General features: G+C 40.7%; 1 protein-coding gene across 1 annotated transcript in view; it reads right to left on the bottom strand.

Moving 5' to 3' along the window:
* The window catches only part of arrb2b (arrestin, beta 2b), a 36,150-nt gene extending 10,128 nt beyond the window's left edge, over nucleotides 1-26,022 (bottom strand). Inside the window, exons 1-13 of the mRNA XM_034105879.1 lie at nucleotides 25,891-26,022; nucleotides 21,435-21,465; nucleotides 21,284-21,344; nucleotides 19,752-19,796; nucleotides 19,470-19,666; nucleotides 18,742-18,869; nucleotides 17,723-17,858; nucleotides 17,561-17,645; nucleotides 17,198-17,270; nucleotides 15,380-15,517; nucleotides 15,166-15,249; nucleotides 11,921-11,997; nucleotides 11,583-11,637 (exon numbers count right to left, since the gene is read on the bottom strand). Coding sequence (XP_033961770.1) covers nucleotides 11,583-11,637; nucleotides 11,921-11,997; nucleotides 15,166-15,249; nucleotides 15,380-15,517; nucleotides 17,198-17,270; nucleotides 17,561-17,645; nucleotides 17,723-17,858; nucleotides 18,742-18,869; nucleotides 19,470-19,666; nucleotides 19,752-19,796; nucleotides 21,284-21,344; nucleotides 21,435-21,465; nucleotides 25,891-25,913 — 1,133 coding nt within the window. The 5' untranslated portion in view covers nucleotides 25,914-26,022. The remainder of the gene's footprint in view (nucleotides 1-11,582; nucleotides 11,638-11,920; nucleotides 11,998-15,165; nucleotides 15,250-15,379; nucleotides 15,518-17,197; nucleotides 17,271-17,560; nucleotides 17,646-17,722; nucleotides 17,859-18,741; nucleotides 18,870-19,469; nucleotides 19,667-19,751; nucleotides 19,797-21,283; nucleotides 21,345-21,434; nucleotides 21,466-25,890) is intronic.
* Nucleotides 26,023-27,577: the final 1,555 nt, after the last annotated feature.

Below are 27,577 nucleotides of genomic sequence, written 5' to 3'. Positions count from 1 at the left end.
GAAACCTAACACTCTAACAACCACAACATTGCAAAGGCGAGTAAATGTAAATTAAAAACGATTCACAATTTCTTAATTTCTTCTTCTTTCTTGCAGTGAGGTGAAGCTGACCTTGCACTTGGTGCCAGTAAGGATGCTCCTCACGCAGGCTGAATGTTACTCCTTCCTTACTGACACAGAAGCCCTTGATTTGCAATGCTTCACTAATTGTAATTTCCCTGGCTCCGTAGGGACACTTTACCTCCAGACCATCTGGAGAAGCCCCCAACAATCCTGATTGGGAGAGCCACACACCTGACTCATGGACCTGCATCTGGGTTGCAGTGGTGAATGCCCTAACGCCCTCACATTCATTCATAGTCCCCCACTGTACAGACAAAACACCATCAAGGGCCTGTTGTTGCCCTAGCACCCTGGCAATAAGGGAAGCAGTCACACGCTTTGACCTCAGGACAGCTCCAACGTTGCTGGCAGTCAACCTTCCTTTCCTGAACAAATGCCAGTTTGGGTTGGTTCGCTGACCAGTGGTAGCCACCTGAATTGCCCTCTGTTGCTCCTCAGACAATGCCATGCTTGCCACAATTGCCTCACATCCCTGATGCCTAACATATTTGATAATTTCAGGAACAGTAAGTGTTTCCAAGCTGTAGTGTTCCTCTTCTGGCTCGGGGGAGAGAAGCCAAGAAATTCCTGAGAACCTGCCCCAGAGTCTGTCCCTCAGCCAGTCACGATCTTCGGAGGTGGGCTCTCTTGTCAGCGGGTTGAATGAGTTATTGGTTGGAGGAAATAGCTCCTCCACTGAATGCGTACGTTTAGCTGCCTTTGGCTTCTTCCACTGACAGGGGGTGTCAGTGCAGCTGAAATTGTGGATGGCAAAGATGGCTAATGCAGCCGCATGACTGCATTTCCATTCTCCACGTGGGCATTCACATTTTGTGGAGAGAATTCCCTCTTCTCCTGTAGATACCTGTGGTGGGATTGTTTTATTATTTAAAACTTTAAATAACATTTGTAATGCCTTTCCAATTATTCCTTTAATTGTTTATAGCCTATACTGTACGTTTATTTCATGGATATTTCTGTGTTTTCTGGTGTGTAATATTTGTAATGTGACACATAAAATAAAAAAATAAAATAAAAGAACCCAATAAAAAGAGTTGTTAAATAATAGTGAAGTCACGTTGTAATAACAATAACTCATCTCTCTCGTTTTATTTTTCAGCTTTGCTAAAAGCCACTGTGTCAAGTGTCCTTCTTGGGTTGCTGCCCGGAGTTGTCCAATATGGCGGACCATCTCGCACATGCGCAGTACCGATCGGGCAGGGGGACGGATCGGGTAGTGACAGCTGTCTGTCACTACCCGATCCGTCCCCCTGCCACGTCCGACGGGCAGCGAAAAAGTCTAGCGCAACCTCTGGGCTACAGATGCGGACATATACACACACATATATTTATATACAAATATATATACAATTTCAGAATCAAACAAGTATGAGAGCACTCTCATAATAACGTAACACAATCAGAGACTGTATATACCCCCTCCCCTCTCTCTGGTCGCTGAACTGGGGAATTGAAATTACGGGCCAAAAGTTGTATTTACAAGTATTAAAAGTAAGCATAGGACACCAAACCAACTGAGACCCGTCTGTCCGCTGCATCTACGCACTGTACAACACACACCTACACACTGTACAACACACACGCTCCTAAAGCATAATCAGGCTACAGCCGTTGTGTATTTTAGTATGTGAAGCACTAAATGGTCTTAAAAAAATATCGACTCTTTGTTTGTAGATATCTACTAAACTAAAGCATACAAATACAGAAAGTAATGTAGGCCTATTATACTGAGTGATATATATTATACACACTGCTCTGCTTTCTGCACGGACCTCACAGCTGTTCACTGTAAACATCGCATCGCCGTTCAAGCAGTTATTAAAATAATATCCAGGGGATGCATGCAGAGCTGTCATTGGCTGAGATAAGTCCGGCCGTGCGTAACGCCTCCACCGTTCCCGGGAAATGCATCTGTCGAGGACCCATCAGTGTCTCCTCGGTTAGAGCTCCTCCAGAGAGCCTCCTTGATGCTCGGTCCTCGATGTGCATTTAGATAAATGAGATGTCCTTCAACATGGCGCGCTGAAATCCATTTCCGGGTCACAACCGGAGGACCGAGGAGTCGAGGAGTCGAGGAGGGGGATTTAGAGTATTGAGAAACCTCTACTGTAAACATTGCGTCGCAATGAAAGCAGTTACTACAATAATATCCAGGGGATGCATGCAGAGCTGTCATTGGCTAAGATAAGTCCGGCCGTGCGTCAAGCCTCCACCGTTCCTGGAAATGCATCAGTGTATCCTCGATCATAGCTCCTCCAGAGAGCCTGCTCGATGCTCGGCCCTCGATGTGCATTTAGAGAAATGAGATGTCCTTCAACATGGCGCGCTGAAATTAATTTCCGGGTCACTACCGGAGGACTGAGGAGTCGAGGAGGGGAAATTTAATAATTGAGAAGCCTCTATAGGCTGAAGTCGAATAGTCCATTTAGCTTAGGAATCTTCCTAACGGAGTGAAATGACCCGGAAGTCCCTCAGTGACAGCCATGATAAGTGCAGTTCGAATTCGCTAGAATAGGAAAGGAGGTTTCAAACTTCCTTTATAACCTCCTTTAGCTTAGGAACCACTGGACCTCCCTCACCGAAAGGAGAGGAGACAATGCTGCCGCACAATGCCTTGCAGCCGCAGCATTTGCCGTCACACAACAGTCGGCCGTTCACAGAAACAACCGATTATGACCGAGAAATTATATCATGAAAGTTACGGTGCTTATTAAGCATTTAAAAATGTATGTGGTAAGTTGCCAAAGTGCTTTGTTTTGAACGTTCATCAGTATTATAATCAAAAAGATAAATATGAACGTTACTTTTTACTGAAATGATCACTGAGCTGTGTAGGGGTTGTACAACTTTTAAAAAGATGTTTGAATGGTGATATACACACAGTGATAGATGTTAGGGACTAACGTTTATAATAAATACATTTGTATTTATTTTAAGATCTTTTCATAGAATCATACGTATTGGGATCATTTGTATTAATGTGGACCGGAGGGAGAGGGTGATGAGCATAAGTTTCACTTTCCTCTTTTATTTCAATTCCAACTTTGGTCCTGAAGAATATGTTTCTCTGTTGTCCACGTTCATAAAGCAAAGCAGCAGCATCAGAGCACGGTGCAGAGTCTCTAGATGAGTTTACAGTAGTCCCTCGTTCTTATTATACATCCAAGTTGTAGTCCGCTGTATAGAAAACTGTAGTTTCCATAGTTTCCCCACAGCAGCAGACGCACATTTATGATGTCCACTGGCGCATCATAAACACGTCGGATAGTGAAAGTGCAGTCGGATACTCTAAAGGCCCGGACACACCAATCTGACAACAGACGGACCCCGACTGTTGCGTCGCCTCGCGTCTCTGCGTTTTGGCCATGTGTCGCACTGGAACACACCGCAAAGCCTTCAGCCGACGGCAGGGCTGGACAGGGACAGCAAATCGGCCCTGGCATTTAGATCCAGACCGGACCAAATCCATAAAACAAACAAATAGTAGCGGTTCCTGACAAGAAGAATAACTCAGTATAATTAAAAAAAACACTATTATTATCCTTTTTACATACCAGGGGCAAACAAAACTAATACATACCACAAGTATGTGTAACTATCAATCATTAGAAATTAGACCTTCAAACCCTCTCACAAAGCGAACAGTGACCGAGCACTAATAGGGGGGTCTGGGGGGCTATGCCCCCCCCAGAAGAAAAGTTTTAAAAATAACCCCTTAAATGATGACTTCTAGTGAATTTAGGGGGGACGGACCCTATAGTGCCCTGCCTCCCCTTTGACAACACAATAGAGATAGGACCAAATGAGTCTACAGGATGAGTCGACGGCATCTTTTTTATATACATTGACGCTTTCATTTAATTTTTCCATCCTTTTTTTAATCGCTGTAATTGTATTGCCTTTTTCATCTGTACACACAACACCTATTGCACGTCTGTCCGTCCTGGGAGAGGGATCCCTCTTCTGTTGCTCTCACAGAGGTTTCTTCCTACTTTCCACTGTTAATTGTGGGGTCTGTTTTGGAGAGTTTTTCCTTGAGCGCTGCAAGGGTCTAAGGACAGAGGATGTCATACCTGTACACACTGTGAAGCCCTCTGAGACAAATTGTAATTTGTGATATTGGGCTATATAAATAAAATGTGATTGATTGACACACGCAAGGGCAAGTCTTAGGCGGCTGGTTTCTCAGAACCTCCCAGAGCCCACAGAACTGAAGGAACACAGGCGTAACCAAAAATACTATCCACTGTCTTTATTTTTTTTCCTGAGAATAGGTTTGAAAGAGACAGATTTAAATTTAGTTGAAGCAACATTTGACAGAAATCCCACATAAATTACAAAAGTACACAACTAGCAAGATATATATATATATATATATATATATATATATATATATATATATATATATATATATATATATATATACACACACAAAGTAACTTATATACTAGACTGAAATAACTAAAATGAATGCTTGTTGTGGAGAGGGGCACTATGTCCAGCGTCCATTCCTTGGGGTGGGTGTGTGTGTGTGTGTGTGTGTGTGTGTGTGTGTTCTTTCACAGGCCACCTGAGTTAGGGAAAGGGTCAGCAGGAACTTATATGCAAGCCCAAGGACATGATAAGCATCTGACAACATGTTGAACCGCCTGAGTATCTCATAGCAGCACAGTGGGCAATTTTTGCAGGAGGAGCAGCTTTTATCAGGCATGAAAACGGGTCAGGGATGAAAAAGGTGAGAAGGATATTATCCCTCGAGGGCAGTGCTTCTCAAAGTGTGGTCCGCGGACCACTGGTGGTCCGTGAGTGCCCCCTAGTGGTCCGTGAGTATATTGGTAACATTTCATATTTGAAATAAATACATATATTTAAGTTTTCTGCACCCTCGCAGGAATATCTCCGCAATGGAGCGAGCTTAAGTTTCACTGTCGATTGCATGAAATAGCCCAGCGCAACACCTTCATCACACATGTTGCCACTTGTTTGTACCATTTTCAGGCGATTTGTAATCTGTTCTAGAAAAACGATGTGTTTTCTTATATTTGTGGAGTTAGGTGGTCCGCGAGTGTTTTTTTATTGGTTAAGTGGTCCTTGGTATGAAAAAGTTTGAGAAACACTGCTCTAGGGGGGTCCGGGGGCATGCTCCCCCGGAAGAACATTTTGAATATTCCATATTTTAAAGCATCAATCTGATGCATTTTGAGATGCATTTTCTTGCCAACCTGGGGAGAGCTGGAGAAACTTAACTTCAGCCATGAGTCAAAAATATTATGACCTCCTTACTAAGTATTATCAGGGATGCAAACTCATCAGGTATGGAAAAGGTGACAAGGACCCAACCCCACGGAATATCGGCTTTAAAATGAGGAATAACAGAGGATTTTAGCAGTCAGAACAACTAAAGCAGCAGTGTTAATAATAACAGAAATGGTAAAGAGCCACATCTAATAGAATTATATAAAAGCATTTATTTTAATTGTGTAGCAGTCAGTTTATAATTTTGGCAGCACTGTTGAGCATTTTGAAAATCTATTGTATAAGTACAATGGGAGCCAGAGCCTTTTCTTATCAAGCTCCACATTTGTGGAATCAGCTTCCAGTTTGTGTTCGGGCGGCAGACACCCTATCCGTTTTTAAGAGTGCGCTTAAGACCTTCCTTTTTGATAAAGCTTATAGTTAGGGCTGATTAGATTCAGCCCCTAGTTTTGCTGATATAGGCTTAGTTTGTCGGGGGACAATTTACTTCTTCCTTCTCTCTGTCTATACCCGTGTACACTCATGTTCCGATTAACCCAGCTTCCCCAAATGTCTTTCTTTTTGGTGTCTATATACGCTGGGATCCGGAGTCATGGATGATCCTGCGGTCCTGGATCGCGAGCGCTGGATCTTGAGTCGTGGCTGTGGTCCTGGATCATCGGTCCTGGATGGATATCCTCGTGGATTCATCTTCCTAATATACACACATGCATTTCCAAACATTTGGACTACCTATGTTGCAAATGTATTATCTTTTCAATTTACACACGGCATCTATTGCACGTCTGTCCGTCCTGGGAGAGGGATCCCTCCTCTGTTGCTCTCCCTGAGGTTTCTCCCATTTTTCCCTTTAAACTAGGTTTTCTTTGGAAGTTTTTCCTTGTACGATGTGAGGGTCTAAGGACAGAGGGTGTCGTATTGTCATACTGATATTCTGTACACACTGTGAAGACCACTGAGACAAATGTAACATTTGTGATATTGGGCTATATAAATAAACATTGATTGATTGATTGATTGATTGATTGATATTGTCATGCCTCTGTGCAAGGCTGAGTCTTTCTATCTCTATGGCATCTGGTGTAAAGTAACTAAATTCATAAACTCAAGTACTATACTTAGGTACACTTTTGAGATACTTGTACTTTATTTAAGTATTTCAATGTTTTGCTACTTTGTTCTTCTTCTCCTCTACAGTTCATAGGTAAATGGTGTACTTTTACTCCACTACATGTATTTAATACCTTTAGTTACTTCACAGATCTGGATGAATGATGTGAAATCTAATCAAGTGTTGAATCAGACTTTAGTTCCACCTGGAGTAAATCCACAAGCTACCCTGCAGTCTACAAAGTCATTCAGACTAGCTGCACCTTCACCAGCATTGAGAACACTTTCATGATCAATCATTATAAAACATATCATATATATTATTCTGAAATGGACCAATCTGCACAATGACTACTTTTACTGTCGCTACTTTCACTATATTTTGATGAGAATACTTTTCTACTTTTACTTGAGGAACATTTTGAATGCAGTACTTTTACTAACAGAGTATTCCTATTCCTACACTCTGGTACTTCTACTTTTACTCAAGTACAAGACCTGAGTACTTCTACTTTTACTCAACTACAAGATCTGAGTACTTCTACTTTTACTCAAGTACAAGATCTGAGTATTTCTGCTTTTAATCAAGTACAAGATCTGAGTGCTTCTACTTTTACTCAAGTACAAGATCTATACTTATACCACCTCCGTTTATCGCCTATGAAAAAAAAACTATTAGAAAACGAAGGCTAAAGCTAACGTTAGCAGATAGTGACAATGTATGCTAGCTAGCTAGCTAGCTAGCTAGCTCAACGATAATATTGCGACAGAAACACTTTTCAGTGCACATCACGCTCTGCGCTCCGACAGGGAGCTCTGCTCTGAACACCTGAACGGCCCGTTATAACAGCTGTTCACCAGCGGTCCAGTCTGTGCCACAGTGACTCCGGACCGCACAGTTAATATTAACGAACGCACCCGTAGCTAATGTGGCTGCTGAAGCTAGACCATCATCGCGGAGCAGCAGAGCCGACAGGCAGGAAGACTCGAGCACATAGCTCGCGCTGCATTATAATATATATAAAAAGAACACCATGCGTGTCATGATGGCACATAACAGCTCGCGACCGCAGATTACTCCGGGTCCCAGACCCCCCCCCAAAAATATTTTTATTGCAGATCTACATGAATCACACAAACGACCTATTTTGGATTCAAAACGGCGAATTTCGCCGAAAGGTGAGTGATTCTCATGCCTGTTTTATGCACAATTTCAGTCTCTTCTTCCTTTCCTTCTGATCCATCTTCCACCATTCTGGTCTTATATTCTTCCACATGTGATGCTTTAAGCCTGTCCCACTGTTCAGCTCTGACTGTAGATTCTCCACAAGAACCACAGGCGCCTCTCCCCAATTGGGCTTGTTTCTCCCACAGATTGACCCTCTGATATGACTCCCTGATAAACACTGCTATGTCATTGATTAGGTTGAAAAGTGTTCCACATTCGATGACAGTTTGGGTAGATTCAGCCAGGACAAGATTAAGAACATGAGCAGAGCACCACACATGGACATGAGTGGGTGTCTGGGAGGTCATCAGTGCAGCAAATCCTTTCTACCGGCCTTGCATATTGGATGCTCCATCTGTTGCATTACCTATACACATGCTCTTGTCCAGTTTCAGATGCTCTAAGACATCTGAGAGCAAGTTCACAAAGTATTGTCCAGTAGATGCATGGCACTTCACTAAAGCCACAAGCCTCTCTTGCACAGTCTCATTGACATATCTTAAGATTACTGAACACTGATCCTGAGAAGTTATGTCTTGTGTTGTGTCCAGCTGAACAGAAAACATGTATGTCTTGTGTTGTGTCCAGCTGAACAGAAAACATTCCGGCCTTCTGGACATCACTGGAGATACTTTCTTTGATTAGACTACCAACAGTTTATATTATGGAGTTAACAGTAGTTTTGGAGAGTAGGGTGATGAGAGACCCTCTACCTTTAGTTCCACTGGATTGGTGCAATTTCTTGCTCTTCTCTATACGCAATCATCCAGATGTTCTTTTAAGCAGACATCATACTTTCCTAATAAAAGGATGAGCTCCAAAAAGTTACTGTGGTCCACGGTGTTGTCAGCTAGCATATATGCTCCCTCATTCTCCACCTGCCTGTAGCTTAGCCCCTTCTTCCCAAGCACTTTCACCACACGCTCCAAAACCTGACGTCTCTTTCGGACTTGTTCCCTATGAGCAGACATCTGACTGCCAGCAAACATGCTTTCGATGTCTGCTTTAGAGCACCGTAAGAAAAAAGCTTCAGCACAGGTTGAATGTGTAAGGCTCTTTTTGTGCTCCTCTGTACGCTGGTGTGCGTGCCTCCAATCTGACATTCCAGTTATAAATGTGCCAGTGTCAGTCCTCTTCCCAAATTCCAGACATACAAAACAACATATGACGTCCCTTGCAATATGTAAGCCACTTTCTGCTGGTGCCATCTTTACAGGTGAAGAATACCTTCTGCACAACTGGATTTCTGGTATGTTGTTGTGGGTGCTGTTCTAAAAACATCTGTAACATAAATGGCTCGGGGCGGGCAAAGTAATCTATGTCCTCCTGCTCTTTGCTCTCCTCACTCTCGCTGACACTCTCCTCCTCTGGGGATGCTACCTGGCTCAACACAATGATACAGAATGAATGGATTCCCTGATACAGGTCCATACAAATAGGCATTGACATAACAATACCACAGTTCATGGTCAAAACTACATGTGTGCCTCAATTTTCTTATCTATTTCTATATTATTCATTCTATATATTGTTAATCAAAACTACCACAAAAAGCTGACTATAAAAAAAAGTTCAGGTCCCAAACCAAATAAGTAAATAAACTAAACAAAACAAGCTGCCAGCTGACAGTAATTGTTCATGAATGGTGGTTAACAAAATAATGACATTCTTTCAATGAGACAATGTATCAGAGTCCCATTAAGCTATATTTTAACTTGCCAGGGAAAACCTAAAAAAGCCAGCTTACTAGCTTGTAGGCTAACGAATGTTTCTCTTATAATATTTGTCTTATTAGTGCTTCATCAAGGGGATATTAATGAGTTCCAGAACTACAGAGTATCATAACCTTAATAACAATCTTTTCCTAATTTTCTTAGCTTCTGCTTACCGCGAGTTCTCCTCCCTCTCCCCACTCGCGCTGATATCTCTCCCTCTCATCATCTTCCTCACCACCAATATTGGCCACGGGTGCTGAAGATGGACCTGCACCTGTACTAAACATGTCGGTTATTTTTGACACAAGCGGCAGCATCAGCACGAAGGGCCTGCTTTTTTCTTGCCCGTAATTTTTCTGCTCCCCCTTTTCGCTTGGTCTTCGTCTACTGTTTATTTTCTCGAAAAAAAAGGCAGTTTGGCTTCAACGGCCGACTCGCTGGGCCGACTCACCTCCTGGGGGCGTGATTTAATGATGCACACCGAGTGGCCCAAAGGGGGAGGTGATTAAAGATTTGATTGGGCCGGCCCAGTGTGAATTACTAAAAACATTTAAACAGAGGGCCAATCAACCCGTCTTATGGGCGGGGACTTCAGAAAAAAAGAAAAATGACGTGTCGGCCCAAAAGGCACGTCGGCCCACTGGGAAAATGCCCGGTATGCCAGATGGCCAGTCCAGCCCTGGCCGACGGCCAAGAAGCACGTAGGAACTGCGCATGCGTGAGTGGCAATAACTCTCCTTACCAGCAGGCGGCGGTAGTGTGTATTCCTCATTCAAAAGAGGCAATAACCGGAAGACAGACTGCGTGATACCCGAGAGAAGAATAACAGACTGCGTGATATAAACAAACAACAAATAGCGTGTGCGTTCCATTTTCACTCTACAACGAGAAGCTTATGGGGCTTTCCCGAACCTGTGTCGAGAGCTGGAGTTAAATTAAATCTCAGATTTGCCTTCTTAATAGTTTGTTTGGGTCCCTCACTTCCGTTTCGCTTCTCATGCACTGATTCTCTAGCTGAACAGCCAATCAGAACGATTTATTTCGCCGACGGCCGAAAAGGCGTCAGACCGACGATGAGCGTCGACAAGCCCTACTCGGATTAGTGTGTCCCGCACCGTCGGGTCTTTTCAGCCAGCCCGACGGTGCGGGACACACTAATCCGAGTAGGGCGTGTCGACGCTCATCGTCGGTCTGACGCCCACCAACGCGATAATCGGGTTGGTGTGTCCGTACCTTGAAGTACAGCAGTCTCTTCGTGACGTGACTCAGAGGTCAAGAAATAGACGATAGGGTTAGACGTTAGGAGCTGATTTTTGGATTATCCGACCGCAACCACAGAAATGGGCAACCTGTGTGGAAGATGCTGTCGAGACACAGTTTTTAACCGTTAACGTAAAAATAAAGAAATACGATCAACATTGTCTATTATTTTATTTGAGTTTTGGCTCTTTTATTTTGATTTGTATAACTGTAGTAAAGGCCTATTTTCTTTGCTGAATGTGTGTGGAATTGTTTTTGTTAAACACGAGTCGCACAAACTTCATTGGAAGCCAAACAGTCATCACAACTGTAAGTAAAACAAATAAATTGACAGATAACCCGTTAAAACTGTTTTTTTTAAGGCGTCTTAGTGACTTGATGGAACGGGAAGGAAGCCTTGACAGATATATCAGAACCAGATCATGTGTAGGCCAATCATATTAATCTATATGGTTGAAATTAGTGTGAGTAAGAAATAAGTAATTGTAGTCATTAGTAAGAAATATTTCCGCCTTTCCAACAAACCTAAATCTATATTTTATCTTTTGTTGATTAAAGAGGCCCTGCTTTTTTGTGTTTCCCCTTTCCTGTAGTGTGTTCTATAGGTTTTAGTGCATGTAAATGGTCTGCAAAGGCTAAAATCCCCATGTTCCCTCTATAGGGAGTTTCTCTCCAACGTTAACTTGCTGTGGAATAGGTGCAACCACTGATCAAGAATCGCCTTGTTCTATTTGTTGCTCTCAAATTCAGTGACATGTGAAATTTTGCTAATCCAAATCCTCTGCTGCGTTAGTAAATCAGGTTAATACTTTACTCAAATAACAACCCTGCACTTCAGTCTGTGAGTGGAACGCATGGTTTAGTTTGGAGAAATCTAGTCACACACTTACTTCATCTCAAACTCTATGAGGTTTGTGTCCACAGTAGCATCAGCCTCTGGAACAACTAGAAACAAGAACACATTGAGGCATTAAATTACAGCCTAATCCTTCCAGCTCACACAGCTCAGCTCAAACTGTTATGAGGTGTGTGTGTGTGTGTGTGTGTGTGTGTGTGTGTGTGTGTGTGTGTGTGTGTGTGTGTGTGTGTGTGTGTGTGTGTGTGTGTGTGTGTGTGTGTGTGTGTGTGTGTGTGTGTGTGTGTGTGTGTGTGTGTGTGTGTGTGTGTGTGTGTGTGTGTGTGTGTGTGTGTGTGTGTGTGTGTGTGTGTGTGTGTGTGTGTGTCCTACCTGACTGTGGTTGGGAGCTCGGCAGGTCTAAGGGTTTGGGATGCATCAGGACAAAAGGAAGTTCCACTGCTACGTCCCTACACACAAAAAAATGAAGATGTATAATAAACGATTTGAACATCTCTTCAGTTCCACACATGTTGTTGTGTCACTCACAATGCTGCCCTAGTTTTGTTGAATATTTGGGTGTGCTATCACTAAATCCAATCCACTTTATTTCTATAGCACATATTAAAAACAAAGGGTTTACCAAAGTGCTTCACACCAAACATAACATTATAATAACATATAATATTACAATAATAGATAAAAGGCACACATAAGAAAAGATAAAAGGATAAAAGGCACACGTAAGAATTAATACACGGTACATAAAGGCTATGGGCAGACAATAAAAGCATAAAAATCGATAAAACATAGCTCCGACTGACTCGAAAGCGAGAGAAAAGAGGTGGGTCTTTAGGCGGGACTTAAAAGTTTGGAGGGTGGGTGACAATTTGAGCATGGGGGCTACCGCTGAGAAGGCTCGATCTCCCCTGGTCTTTTTCTTGGTTTTAGGGACTACCAGCAGCAGCTGATCAAAGACCTTGAGGGAGTTTACACCTTTAGGAGGTCAGAGATGTACTGAGGGGCCAGCCCATTAAGCGATTTAAAAACAAACAATAAAATCTTAAAATGAACTCTAAAATTTACAGGAAGCCAGTGCAGGGAAGCTAGAATAGGTGTGATGTGCTCATGCTTGACTGTAAGCAGCCGAGCCGCAGCATTTTGTACCAGCTTCAGGCGTGCCAGCGAAGTCTTGTTTAGGCCGGCATAAAGTGCATTACAGTAATCTAGACGCGTAGAAACAAAGGCATGAATTACACGCTCAAAGTCTTAAAAAGGATAAAACCGGTTACATTTTGGACAGGAGCCTCAAGTGAGAAAAACGGGACTCAACCACAGAGTTTATCTGTTTATCTAATCTAAAAGCACTGTCGATGTTGACGCCCAGATTAGTGACCATGGGTTTTGCATATGGTTGCAGGGAACCCAGGTCAATGGAAGGGACATCACTATTTGGCCCAAACACTATAGGCGCGTTCACACCGCAGTACTTTTCCCACTTTAGTTCCGATATAGTTCCGAAATGTCGCGTTCACACCAAAAAGAGCCGGAACTAAAATTAGTTAATCAGAACCTTTACCCCCTTTTCCGTCCCTGCTAGGCTCTCTAGCAGGGACGGAAAAGGGGGTAAAGGTACTTTCGTGGGAGAAAAAGGTTCCTATGTCTGATTGGCTGGGCGGAATGCACGCCCCGTAAAACTCCCAAAAAAAAAATGGTGAAGCCGCCATTTTATTATCCTTGCATTAGCATTATTAGCATTAGCATTAGCCCAGCGCAGAAACGCAGAGACTAACTTATGGCAACACAAAAGAAAATATGGGAGCGGTGGAGATGAAGAGGTGTCGGCGTTCTGGCGATTTCCTCGGAAGGCTTCAGTAGAAGCTGCTGGGAGTCCCAGCAGCTTCTACTGAAGCCAGTCCCCAACTCCGGGGACTTCGGGTGGCAGTATACGCCGTGAAGTTGTTTGCGGCCTGCCAGTAAACCCAAAGCAGAAGAAGAAGAAGTGACGTCAGCGGCTTCATTTGCCTAATCCCTCCCCAGGAACTTATTCCGGTGTGAATGCGATCTGTACTTAGTTCATGAGAACTAAAGAGTTCTCATGAACTAAGTTCTCATGAATCTTTGTGGGAAAAGTACAAGTAAAAGTGTGTGAATGTGCCTAATGACCTCCGTTTTGCTCTCATTTATGTTTAAAAAGTTTAGCACCATCCAGGCCTTTATGTCATTAAGACAGTCAACCAGGGGCATCAGAGAGCTGGTGTTATGTTTTTTTAGGGGTTGGTATATTTGGGAGTCGTCCGCATAAAGGTGGTAGGAGACGCCATGTTTTCTAAAAATTAGTCCAAGGGGGAGAAGGTATAAGGAAAATAAAATGGGCCCCAAAATAGAACCTTGGGGAACTCCACAGGATAGGGGGGCAGAAGACAATGTACATTACTAAATGTAACAACATATAACAACTGATTATCTTAATCCAGTCCATGAACATGTTCACAATGAACTACATATATAAAACAGAACCAAGAGTCTGCATAACTTTATAAATCTACCCAAAAATGCAGATTTATATTTTTTATATTTCTGATAGTGCTGTCAAAATTATTGCGTTAGCGGCGGCAATACATTTTTTAAATTAATTGCGTTAAAATATTTAACGTATTTAACGCATGTGCAGAATGGCCCGCCCCATACGTGCCACCAGTGGCAGCGCTAGGGTATGGGCCTGGGGTAGGCTACACCCATACCAAGAAATGGCTTAGCCCCACCATGAAAAATGATGTTAAAGTAAGCAAAATAAAGTCTGCCAACTCGCGGAGTAAATTGCACAGACAGCAGTTAGTAAGATTGATTTCAGTAGCCACGGTTTTGAAAACTTTTGTCACGTAGTGATCGTCTTCTCAATAGAACATCTATGATAATGTCTTCTGGCTAATCAGAATCAAGATAACGGCGTGGTGTTGTTGCAGGAAGTCCTGACGGAGAATACTTTTGCTGTAGTACAGGGGTGCACATAACTGGTACGCAGGTTATGTGCATAATCTGAAATGCGTACTCTCACTTGTGTCACAAAGCGCATTTGCGTACCGACTACTTGTGAAGCTTTTCCAGAAGGCGGTTAGATCACCAGATGACAGAGTCGGTCTCCGTGTGCACAGACAGGGCTGCTGTTAACGTCAGTCTGTACAACGGAATTGTGCCAAAACTATGCCAACCGGCTGCGGAGGGAGAATCCCCCCTTCACTGGAGAACTGCGCTAAAACAGCTGATCACAACGTTCACACTCTGTGGTCAAGAAGTACTCCACTAGGTTGTCTTTCATTTTGACACGCAGACAAATGTTATAATAAACATAGATACTGTATGTTAAATGGATATATCTGCCTTCTTTCATTTATCTTTCCATTCCCATAACAATATACATAAAGAAATGGCATATTTTGGACATAGTTCGAATGGTGATTAATCATGATTAATTAATTTTTAAGCTGTGATTAATCTGATTACAAATTGTAATCGTTTGACAGCCCTAATTTCTGAAGATAGTTTCTTTGAGATTTCTTCAAAGTCTTTTAACAAAGCAAATATGTTGTACAATTTCAGAAATCATTGCTGTGAAAAGCTCGAGTGTGTTCACCTACCCTCCAAGAGACACCACCAGTTTGATTTTGACTCTGTAGGAAACCAGGATCCCCATCATCTCCTTGTTGGTCCCTTCTTTTACTCTGCAACACACAGGACATATGCAAGCAGTTATAAAATAAACGATCAATGTACATGTTTTTCAGTGTGGGCATCTATGCATAAGAAGTAGAGCCTTTTTTTGTCAGATGCGATGTGAATATGTGTGTTTACATGGTGCTGGAGGCCAGGTTGGTGTCTTCATGCTTTAGTTTTCCATCCAGGGCCAGGCCTCTCTTTTCCCTGTTGGTCCCCAGTGTGGGGGTCAGAGTGTAGACCTGGCAGGAGGTGGAGCTGGGAGAAACCTGGTGACTGGTGTCGGGGGTGGAGGTAGGGGAGCAAAATCGTTATAGAGTGATCCCTCAGTCTGTTGCTGCATACTGAATGGTTGCAAATGAGTTTCAAAAGTATAACGCTCATTCTTTACATAGGATATTATAATTCTATACTGCAAGAGGTTGGTAAAATATGTTGGTAGCTTTTAATGCACTGTTCAATCCTATCTGTATAAAATACTGTCATTTGCATACTAATGCGTTGAGACTGTAAAAAGAAAGGGGCCCTATAATGGATCCCTGTGGAACGCCTTTGTTAATATTGAGCAGTTTATACATACTCATAAAGGCTAGATCAGGGATGGGCAACTTTGATGGTGGTGGGGGCCACATCATTGATGTACTGGCCACCAGGGGGCCGCAGATTCACTTGGAACACACACACACAACAATGTGTTGTATGTAATTATTAACAAATATACTAAGTCTGACATCTTCATTGACATTGTACAATGAAAGGGAACATCCCCAAACAATGGGAACATCCTCTAATAAGCTCACTAAACAAATATCAGTTCACAGAAATGTTATTTCATTTTTACAAGTGGCATGTTTGTATTGAACAGGTTATTAAACAGTGGAATAAAACTATTTTAAACTATTGGAAAGCACGGAAAATGTGTGTGCATTGAGATTAACCATTAAGAAGACATAAACATGAAGTCATGAACACTAACCCAGACATTAGTTGTCTAACTTGAACCTAAAACACTTGTAGCCAGTCTCTGCATTCCCCTTATTCCAGAATAAGGGGAATGTCCACACAGACACCCTTCAGCCCGCACTCTGCTGTTCCTCAGCACAACTCCCCCTCCCTCCCGCTGAAATTATGAAGGAAAAGCGTAGTAATCATAACACGGCAGGGTCCGTGACAGTTTGTTTTCATCTGATTTCAAATAAACAAAGTATTGGTTTTTAGAATATTAAACTTGTTTCGCCAAATTCAGATGATAAATACAACTTTTAAGCTTGTAAAGGCAAAATTAAAAGCGGCAACTTAACGTCACAGCAGGCATAACAACGGCCGGTGTTTCTTGTGAGTGTTTCTCCGGGAAACAAACACAATACACACAAATGCGTCACAGATTATTTCGCGGTATTTGAAATCATGTACGCAGCTCGCGATGTAACTAGGAGTCTAGTGGACGGTATCAGTACTACAAGTAAAATAAAATAAAAATATATATTTTTAATTATTAATTACGTTGTTTATAAATTAATCTGAGGGCCGCAAAAAGAGGAGGTGGGGGCCGCATGCGGCCCGCGGGCCGCCATTTGCCCATCCCTGGGCTAGATGGACAAAATGATGTATCAGCTGAATTTCACTTGTTTACGTTGTATATATCAGTGAAGATGTTGGCCTACAAGAAATGCAGTACATAAATGGTAATCTGTGTTTAATGGTATTTAGAAACCCTGTCACCATTAAAGAGTTGACTTTTACACTGTAAAAAGGTATTCTTAGTATGTATTTGAAAAGAAAACATTCTAAGGGAGCTATATAAAGATTGATGGATTATGTGAAAAAAAGTCATTTCGAACCTCAAAAATCCTACATTGGTCAAAACGTACCCATTATTGAGAAAAACACAGTTTTAAAGGAAGTAAACAATATAATTGAGCATGAGGAGGTTAAGAATATAGGAGAAGAACTCACTCTGCTTCAACATGGGCAACTGGACACTTATACTGAGCCGTGGAGAACAGACAGATGTCGGCATATTGACGAACTGAAAGAAGGAAAGAATCATTATTTTAGTAGTTCATGTGAGTCAGATTACTACGACGGAGTATTAGGGCCACACTTAGAAGAAAAAAAAACAGAGATTTCGAGAATAAAGTCATAGTTACTGTAAGGGAAACTTCTGCAGCAATGGAGAGTCAGGACTCAGAGAGACACGTATTATTACGACTTTATTCTCGAAATCTCTCTGTTTTTTTCTTCTAAGTGTGGCCCTAATACTCCGTCGTAGATTACAGCAGATTTATAACACAATTATTGATTTGAGAAGTGCTTTACCAGATATCTTCACCCTCTTCACACTCTTGGTGGAGTTGTTGGTGACGTGGACGTTGACACAGATGGGCTCACCATGGTAGTACAGCTGGAGAGAGACAGAGACTTAGCATCATGTATATACCAGTCCTCCTAATAGCCAATCAGAGTGTGTGAGTGTGTTACCTCCTTATCCAGTGAGGCCTCTAGGTGTAGAGATCTGTCGGACATCAGGAAGCTGCGACTGGTCTCCACCATCGGCTGAGGACCAGGCTTCTCCGGGGCATACTGAACCTTCCGGATCAACAGTTGAACAGAATTCCTACAAACACAGCAGGTTCGTACACATTCATATCAGGCTTTGGTAGTAATGGATCACTTATAGCGGGATTACGTAATCAGTTTAAAAAAAAAAAAAGGTAACTGTATACCCTTACATCTACATGTGTTACATGTGTAATCAGAAAAGCGGGAATACTTGCAGGATAACAATGTAACAATAGATTTTAAATAAAGATTGATATATCATAGGTAGACGTACTGCCTGAATGCAGTTGTTGGACACCTGATTTATTAAACAAAAAGTCTGTTTTTGTTTTTAATTAATGTTAACAGCATTTTTAAACTATACTATTCTGTAGGCATTTAGTTTAATTTAAGAGGACACATTTATGATCCTAAATATCTTGGTTTCTCTCTTTTCTAAGGTAACATTGTTCTGTTGTCTTACATAATACACTCAAAGGTGGGGTAGGTAATTTTGGAGAAACCAGCTCGAGTGCGCTCGAATTTGAAAATTCACAACCGGGAAAAAAATCTGCCACTTGCCCTCTTCCAACACACACGAACGCGCACATGACCAATGAGGGCAAGAGATAAGTTTGTGCACAGATGGAAGGCTGACAGGCAGGTAAGCCATCCAGTTATTTTAGCCGGGCCGGCTAAAGTGATTGGTCCTGCTTTTTACAGTACTACGGCTTCCACAGATGACATTTTTTTTATGATTTTTTGTCAAAGCACTTAAGATATTCATTGCCATCGGGATGTTAAGAGCATTCCATGGAATATAACAAAAAGTGTATCTCGAGCCGGTTTCTCAAACCTACAAACAAAATGTACCCTCCCAACACTGATTAATATCATACAGAAGGAAAAGAGCATCAGTCTCTACAGTGTTTTGTCGGAGACGTCTGAATGTTTCTAACCTTTGGTGGATCTTCTCCTCTGCAGTCTTAGCACAGAACGCTCTGAGCTCATAGTCCACGCCACACGCCTTCCCAGTGTCCTCTGCGCCTGGCTGGAGGGTTACTGAGCAAGGCAGCTTCTGGGGGATCTGAAACATGTCAACCAAAATGAAATCTATATGGCACCTCAAGGCGCATAGTCATAATGAACGCTACAATGCAAAACAGTGCATTTACCTTTAATATAGACATAGAAGAATGAGAACCTTTAGCACTTCACTTGATATAACTTGACTAAGGTGTAGTTAAGGGGGAATTAGACAGACAGAGAGAGAGAAACAGAAGGCGGAGTGGGTAAGAGCAGGCAGGGCGCTTTGTTTTTTTACAGTGTACACGCTTACTCCGACCCTTTTCGACTATTCAATTCACAAAAAGTAGTCGAGTACACCGTTTATTAATATTCAGAACTATAACACGAAAGAGTACACAAACCTACATTTATCCACTTCACAGAATGTGAAAGGGGTTATACCTACAGTAGTAACAGTAAATGCCCAAATACATGATCACAATATAATCAATTACATGTTGTAATATAGTCAAATGTTTGCATAGATTCTTTCATTGGCAATCCCTTCACTAGCGCTACCATCAGTCCTCTCTTCACTGTAGACTAACATCATGTCAAACTGTGTATATAGTGCTGGTCCACAGTAGTGCCAGGGTGAAGCTGTGTTTAGAAGTCTTACAGTGAAGTGGAAGGGGTGGGCCTGCTGCCCCAGCTTCTTCAGCAGCCGCTCCTGCAGGCGGCTCAGAGGGATCTTCTTCTCCTCCAGAGGGGGGAACACCTGCAGTGTGCTGACGTACAGATCCTTCCGGAAGGAAAGGCCCAGGACGTCCAGATCCTCCCGACCATAACGAAACGCACAGGTCAGAGTCACAAACACTGGGGACGGACGGAGACGTTGGTTAAATGTCCATCAGTCATTCAGTCAGTCTGTAACTCTGTGTCTTTATTTAGGTTTGTTTACCCTTTCGGTCTTTCAGATAGTCTTGGTCTACAAGAAGCACTCCATCTGGAGAACACACACGAGGATGGATGGATGTTGAACAATGCAAACACAGTACAATTAATGAATAAATATCATCCAGACTCAGTGGTGTAAAAGTAGATTTACTCAAGTACACTGAAAAAATGGAAACGTTGACTTTAATTAAATGTATTAAGTCAACAAATTACACATCATTGTATTAGGTTAGTTACAATCAGTACAATTAAGTTGAACCTACCCATTTTTACATTTGAACTTAATATAGATGCTTTCAAAGTACCTTATACAAATACCAGTCATTTGTTGACATAATACATTTATTAGTCAACGTTTCAGTTTTTCAGTATACTGTTCTTATTTACAATATTGATTGTACTTTACTTGAGTATTTAAATTCGTACTTCTGCTCCACTACATGTATTTAATACTTGTAGTTACTTTACAGATGTGGATGAATGATTGTGAAATATAATCAAGTGTTGAATCAGACTTTAGTTCCACCTGGAGTAAATTCACAAGCTACCCTGAAGTATACAAAGTCATTCAGACTAGCTGCACCTTTACCAGCTTAGAGAACACTTTAACGATCAATTATTATAAAACATATCATATATATTATTCTGAAATTGACAAATCTGCACAATGACTACTTTTACCGTCACTACTTTAACTGTATTTTGATGATAATACTTTTATACTTTTACTTGAGTAACATTTTGAATGCAGGTTGTATACTTGTAACAGAGTATTCCTACACTCTGGTACTTTTACTTGCTAGTACAAGATCTGACTACTTCTTCCACCTTTGTCCAGACTAGCTCCAACTAAATAATTTATTTCCTTAAAGGAAACAAATAAAGTCTTTCAATAAAAGTATATTTTACTCAGAAACCAAAATCAGGGGCTGCAGTTCTAAACAAAAAACACCATAAAGTGTCAACAGAGTCCTATTTCAGGCTCCTTTATATGTTGTAGAGATATGTAATCTCCTTCTGCCCAAATTTGAAAAAAACGTGTGTGTCCCTGCAGCCCGTCATCTGGTGCCCCCCAGAGTGTTGACATGAAGTGTCACTGACCCTGTTGAAAACTCTAAATCATGCATGTTGTTAACACCATGGAGTGTCATTGGTTAGGAATGTGAACAAATATTTTCTAAATATTAAAAAAGGGACCCTGAATGCATCATTGGTATTGGAATCCAAATAGGTGGTCATGATGATGGTCTCGGATAAGAATGATGGTCTTGAGAGCTCAAGTCTGATACAACCCTGTGTGTGTGTGTGTGTGTGTGTGTGTGTGTGTGTGTGTGTGTGTGTGTGTGTGTGTGTGTGTGTGTGTGTGTGTGTGTGTGTGTGTGTGTGTGTGTGTGTGTGTGTGTGTGTGTGTGTGTGTGTGTGTGTGTGTGTGTGTGTGTGTGTGTGTGTGTGTGTGTGTGTGTGTGTGTGTGTGTGTGTGTGTGTGTGTGTGTGTGTGTGTGTGTGTGTGTGTGTGTGTGCGCGTTAAGATCTCACCAACTGGATCTACATGTTCTAAGTGATCAACAAAGTCTCGCTTCCCTAGATAAACTGTGATCTGTGGAAAGAAAGATGGACAAGAGAAAATGATTAAGATGATCTACAAGAGAGGAAGACACATGGTCAAATCCGACATACTATATCCTACCTTGCAGTTAGGGCTGGACTTCTTAAAGACTCTGTAGAAAGAAGGAGGGTTAGGGTTATTTACTATCTTATCAGCAATCTTGGTAACCTGTGCAAATCCATGCGATTAAGTATTAACTAAAAATGCAAAAATTACAAAATTCTGAAAATGTTCAAGGTTCTCTATTAAAAAGGAAGTACAGGTTTCATCTTCTAAGGCTGTACTTACCTCATGTATAGAAATACATGAATAAACAATTCAGTCTAGTTGAACTTTAAATAAAAACTGATTTGACATTTACATTATTTTCAATTCTAATTTAAGATGCTGGTAAAGTATCTGTACTGACTATATACAACCCAGTCAGGTCTGTTTATCTTTCCACTGGTTTTACATTACATTACATTACATTGCATTTAGCTGACACTTTTATCCAAAGCGACTTACAATAAGAGCATTCGACCAAGAAGATACAAACTTGAAGAAAGCAGAATCACATAAGTACATCAGGTTTCATAGAGCCAAAACATTTCAAGTGCTACTCAACTAGCTTTAGATAAGCCAGTCCTTTGTTCGTATATAAGTGCTTTGTTAGTAATTGTATTGCTCGAAGTGGAGTCAAAAGAGATTAGTTTTTAGTCATCAGCGTAGCAGTGGTATGAAAAACCTACTAAATTAGTAGATACTAGAAATACATTAAATACTAGAATGTCCGACCAAACTATCGACAGCTGAGTTGCATTGTGGGGAGTGTATGAGCCACATCATGAGAATGGTGCTGTTTTGGTGTTTGTCCTTAACACCAGGACACAAATATAAGTCCACAATTCTAATTAAAAATAAAAATGATATGTGCTAAAAACGACTAACATTTCAGCAAAGGCATCTACTCTAGGAAGGACAACAACAAGCTGAAATGGTAGGGAACCAGCCCAGGGATCGAATTACAATGCAATATAGACTAATGGCAGTGTAAAATCATGTCATACTTCCTGCCCCTTACAGGCGCACACACACACAACAGTAAACCAATCCTTGAGTTTAGTGTAAACAAGAAGTGAGCGGTTAGAGCCCAGCAGTGATGGCTGACAGTACAATAAACTGCAGGACAGGAAGGTCAACATAAACTACAACTGCATGTGTTTTCCAGTCTCACACAGTGTCTCCGAATGGATGGCATTCACTCTCAAAAAAGGATTTAATCAACAGCATAGTGTTCGTGGCCCAATGTGCAGGATTTGATTAGAGTACACAGGTCCTGAGGGGGACATCAATCATTACAATGAAACATTTCAATAGCACTTAACAAAGAACAATAGCATTGGACCGTGAAAATGTTTTTTGAAAACTATTTCAAACTTATTTGAAGGAAATCTCCACCCTCTCATTCTCTTACAGTGTAATATATCCTTACTCTGTGTTGTAAGGCTAAACGTGTCACAACTTGTCTTCAAATAATAAGTTAGAAGAAAAAAAAGGTTTATGTGCATTTGAGTTTCAACTGTGAAATGTTGCGAAATTTGACAGGAGGCCCCAGATTTGAGCCCTGGGGAACTTCTTTAAATGTTGTCATAGAAACGACAATGATTAGTCGACTAAGCTATTAGTCGATAAGCAGAACAATTGTCAAAAATATCATTAAACTGAATATATTTTTGGTTTATTACTGTCAAAACAATATTAAACATTTTAACGGCCTTGTGAAACTAGGATTGGGGAATGTTTGACTATTTAAAATGTTATTGACAATTCATTTATTAATTGAAAAAATATAATCTGCAGATTATTCGATGATTATAATGATAGATAATCAAAAATAATCCATCATTTCCATTTTGGTATGTTATAAAAGAACATGAGAGGCAGCACACTTTTAAAAAGAAAATAACGTTTTATGTACATTTTTGTGTGAACTGCGAAATAAGTGTTTAATTGTTTGTTGTTTTGGGAAATTTGAGCTTGTCAGGCAACAAAGGAGGCCGCAGAATTGAGCCCTGGGGAACCTCTTGACATTTTGTCAATAAAACTACAATGATGAGTCCACTAATCTATTAGTTGAAAAGCAGAACAATAATCAACAACTATTTTTGCATAACAAATAGGGGGATTTCCTTGTTATATCATATTAAACTGAATATTATTACGTTCTATACTCACAAACATTTAAAGACTTTGGACATATATACTATATATTTGTCTATTGTGGGACCACAGTTTTTCTCTTATATAATTCCTATTATTTACTTGCTCGCAAGAAGCAAAGGTCAAATCACTTGCCTTGACTAGCTTTCCAGTGCTTGGCTGAACTCAGAGTTTGGCTGTCCATTGAGACATATCAAGCTGTGCTCTATTCAGTAAGTTACCACACAAGTAGACAGTTGTTGTTGTGGGGTTGAGAAATCATCTCCAGTCAAAGCCGGTCAGAAGCAAAGTAGAGAGAAAAGAGCAGAGTGTCTTTACTGAAGCTAAACAGGAAGCGGGAGAAGTGTATTCCAGGAAATGTGGCCAGAGTACGTCACTAATATGTATGCAAGGGATTATTTTGTGTTGATACTAAAAGGCAATGTGTCCATGACCACAGCAGCACACAATGAAAATAGTGTTGTAAAATATACATTAGAGAATGATTGTTACTAGCCTACAAGCACGGCTGTTGTCAAGACCATTCAGGCCATGTCAGCTTGAAGTTTATGCACACTGCTGCAGTATTTGGAACATTAGCAGAACCCTGTCCAGGAATGTGCTGCCTTTTACATTTTGAGGAAAGAAAACAGGGGCAAAAAACAAAATGCACATCCTCATTATCAACACAAATGTCCATTACTTCCTCAACACGGGACATGTGAAACACTTCCTGTCAACCCCTTATCCTAAAGGGGGAACAAAAAATGTTATCAAAATAAAACTCAACTCAGCAGGATATGAAGCTTCGAAAGGTCAGCAGTGAGGACAGGATATATCCCTGCCACAATGTCATTTAAATGTTGTTCACACTCTACAGTTTCACAAAACTTTAAACCGTCTCGCCAAAGGGGGAGTTGAATGAACACGTTGAAAGACTTGGAAATCCTCTAACTGGGGTGCAGAGTTTCTTTTACCTCCAAACATTTCCCATTTAAAGTGAATATCTAAGGCTAGCAGATGATTCGCATTAAAGAGCAGGGTCATTCTTTTTTCAAGATCTTTTTTCAAGATCTCTCTCTCTCTCTCTCTCTCTCGTTAATCGACTAACAGGGAAATATTGGCAACTAACTGATAGTCATTACAATAATTTGCCTCTCAAATGTGGACATTTATTTTCTTACATCTTATTAAACTGAATTTGTTTGTTGTGACAGACAAGACATTTGAAAACATCATGTTGGACTTTGAGAACCTGCAATGGACATTTCCTTCATTTTCTGACAGTTCATAAACCAATGATGATTGTAGATTGGAGCCGTAATTATGAAATCCCTATTAATAAGGGTTATTCTAATTGCCAATATTAACAGACAGCACTTCACTACACACATTTGTTTTCAGACACATTTGCCAAAAAGTGATTTAAAGGCCCTGTGATTTGAGTATTTCTGTCTTTGCTGACTCCTAGTGGTACTATGTGGTAGGACACCTTCACCAGACCTGTCGAATTATCCGTTATTTTCAGATGTCTGTCTGTCGTGTGGATCTAACCATGTTATTCATACATATATTTGAGACTGTTGCATTGACAAGTAGGCCTACATAGTCTACATGGCGCAGAAAAAATAAAGTCTGTGTCTTCCGGAAAAATAGTGTACTAACACCAAGCGGACGTTTGCCGCCACTGAGTCAACTCTTCTGTTGTAGGAAAAATATGACATTCTATAAGAGCAGCTACATGCTAAAGGATACAATGTAGCCAACGGTGTTTAACGTTCAACTACACCTTGAAAAACGGAATAACGTTGAATAAACACGCAGTCAAACACCTGTTAGGCAACAAAGTGTTACTTCTTTCTCTTGCCTTAAAGGCTAATGTTTATGTGATAATAAAAGCCACATAAAATCAAAAGCGTTCACACGCCTATTGAGAGCAGAAAACGGTTGCTACAGTCTCCCTGCTAGCGAATGCCCCCAAACGCTACGTCTTCTCACTAGAGGAAGTCACGGCAGACTCCTTACCAACATATACATTTTAAGGCTATTTGACGCTGCCTAGCTGATAGTCAAATGTAACGAATGCATATGCATGACAGGACAACATTTTAACTTATTTTGGCTTCTATTCTTCAATTCGGCATTACTATCGATCGATATCTATTGATATATTTAGGGAGATGTCCACTTGTAGTCCTGTGAAATCAACAGAGGAGGGTGACAGTCATGTGAATCAGGTCTATTTTCGTAGTGTCCTTCGCGCACAGGCTAACAGAGAGTTCCTCTTTCTTAGCTCGAGGACGAACGTCTTCAATTCTCATCCTTTGATAACACGAAAACGGTATGCTTCCCTTACCTGGTCCCCGCTTTGTCCCCCATCTCCTCCGAGCTGTGTGGAGTATATGTTGTGTGCTGGTGTGTTGCCTGTCTCGCTCCAGTGTGTCCGCTGCTACTGCTACTGGCAGCTTTTTGGAATAAATCAGCCTGTTTCCGCAGTTTGAGGAACAAGCCACGCCCACAATTAATATGATGGACACCACAATCACTCAAGATGCTATAATACACCTGCAATGCAAACGCTCTACTAGTAATAATAACAAGTGGTGGTTAAGTACATTTAATCCAAAACATACAAGTGGTGGATGAAGTATTCAGATCAGTTACTTATTCCACACTGTAAAAATAACATGTTTTAAGAAAACCTGCTTTGAAAATGATATAACCGATGCATGACAGTATAATTAGGAACATGTAATTATTAGGCTAAAATAAAGAAAAAGTCTCATGTGAATATTATATATTTGGCTATGATTATTCATGCTTAATCTAGAACATGATTTAACCCTTAAATTATTTCGGGATCCTGGGGGATATGGTCACTTGACAGGCTGTGTAGTGTGTCCATGGGTAAAATGGGTTGTAATAATGGGGTTACATAGGTGTAATATGGGTCTAATACAGTATAATATTGGTTTAATAACAGTGTTGGGTGTAATAATAGTGTAACATGAGTGTAATAGGGGTGTATGAATGTGTAATATGGGTGTTTTTAGAGTTTAATTACTGTGGAATATTGGTGTAATAACAGTGTAATTTAGGTGTTGTAGGAAATACCAATCAATTAATTTTCCAAAATATTTACATGTGATGGCCCATTTAAAGATTAACTGTGGTAGTGAGTTGAGATGAAGCTATTCTTTTACTTTTTTTTAATCAGACTGCAACTAATGATTATGTTCATTATGGAATTGTTTTTCTCTAATAATCGATTGATTGTCTGGCTCTGGCTTGTCACATTTAGAAAATATTAACAATTGTCATCACAATTAAAAAACAAAACAAAGGGACAATTGCCAAAAAAAAAACAAGAACAAAGTAAAACATATAAATGCTTAAAATGTTGGGAAGTATATAACAAGAAAACTCGTACATTTTAAGTAGTCGGAACCATGCCATGTTTTGTAATTCATTTGTAATGTAAGTAAAGAGGTTAGATAAATGTATGAGTAAAAAGCTAAACATATTTCCCTCATATCGTATAGTATAAAGTGTATAAATTGTAGTCCTATTAGTCTGTCTTTGATTATGTATTCTTTGTTACATTCCAACTTTAAACTACCTTAACAGATTTCTGAGGTATTGTACTTGAAACAATGGTGGAATGGTCAGGTCCTTATGTTAAAGCATGCCTATAACAATGTTGGACTACTCAATTACAATAAAAGACCTGCTTAAGTAAAAGTACATTGTTAACAGTCATCTCAAGATGGAAATGATTTTAATTTGATATAATGATGGTTCCCAAACTAGGGGTTGGACCCCTCTAAAGGGTCATAACATAAATCGGAGGTTTCCCAAGACGAAAAATGGAAGGAAACACAAATCTCTTTTCATTGAATTTTTTTTTAATGGATAACGTATCCAGTTATTGAAAATAAAACATCCATACGGTTTTGAGGATAAATCTCTCTCTGTAAAGTAATAAGGTCATTTTTGGATAACATTAGCTTAATTTCCTGTCAAACATATGGGTCAGATAGGTT

Source organism: Pseudochaenichthys georgianus, chromosome 18 (assembly GCF_902827115.2).
Source record: "Pseudochaenichthys georgianus chromosome 18, fPseGeo1.2, whole genome shotgun sequence".
NCBI lineage: Eukaryota > Metazoa > Chordata > Actinopteri > Perciformes > Channichthyidae > Pseudochaenichthys > Pseudochaenichthys georgianus.
This window is presented reverse-complemented; position numbering and strand designations above follow the sequence as displayed.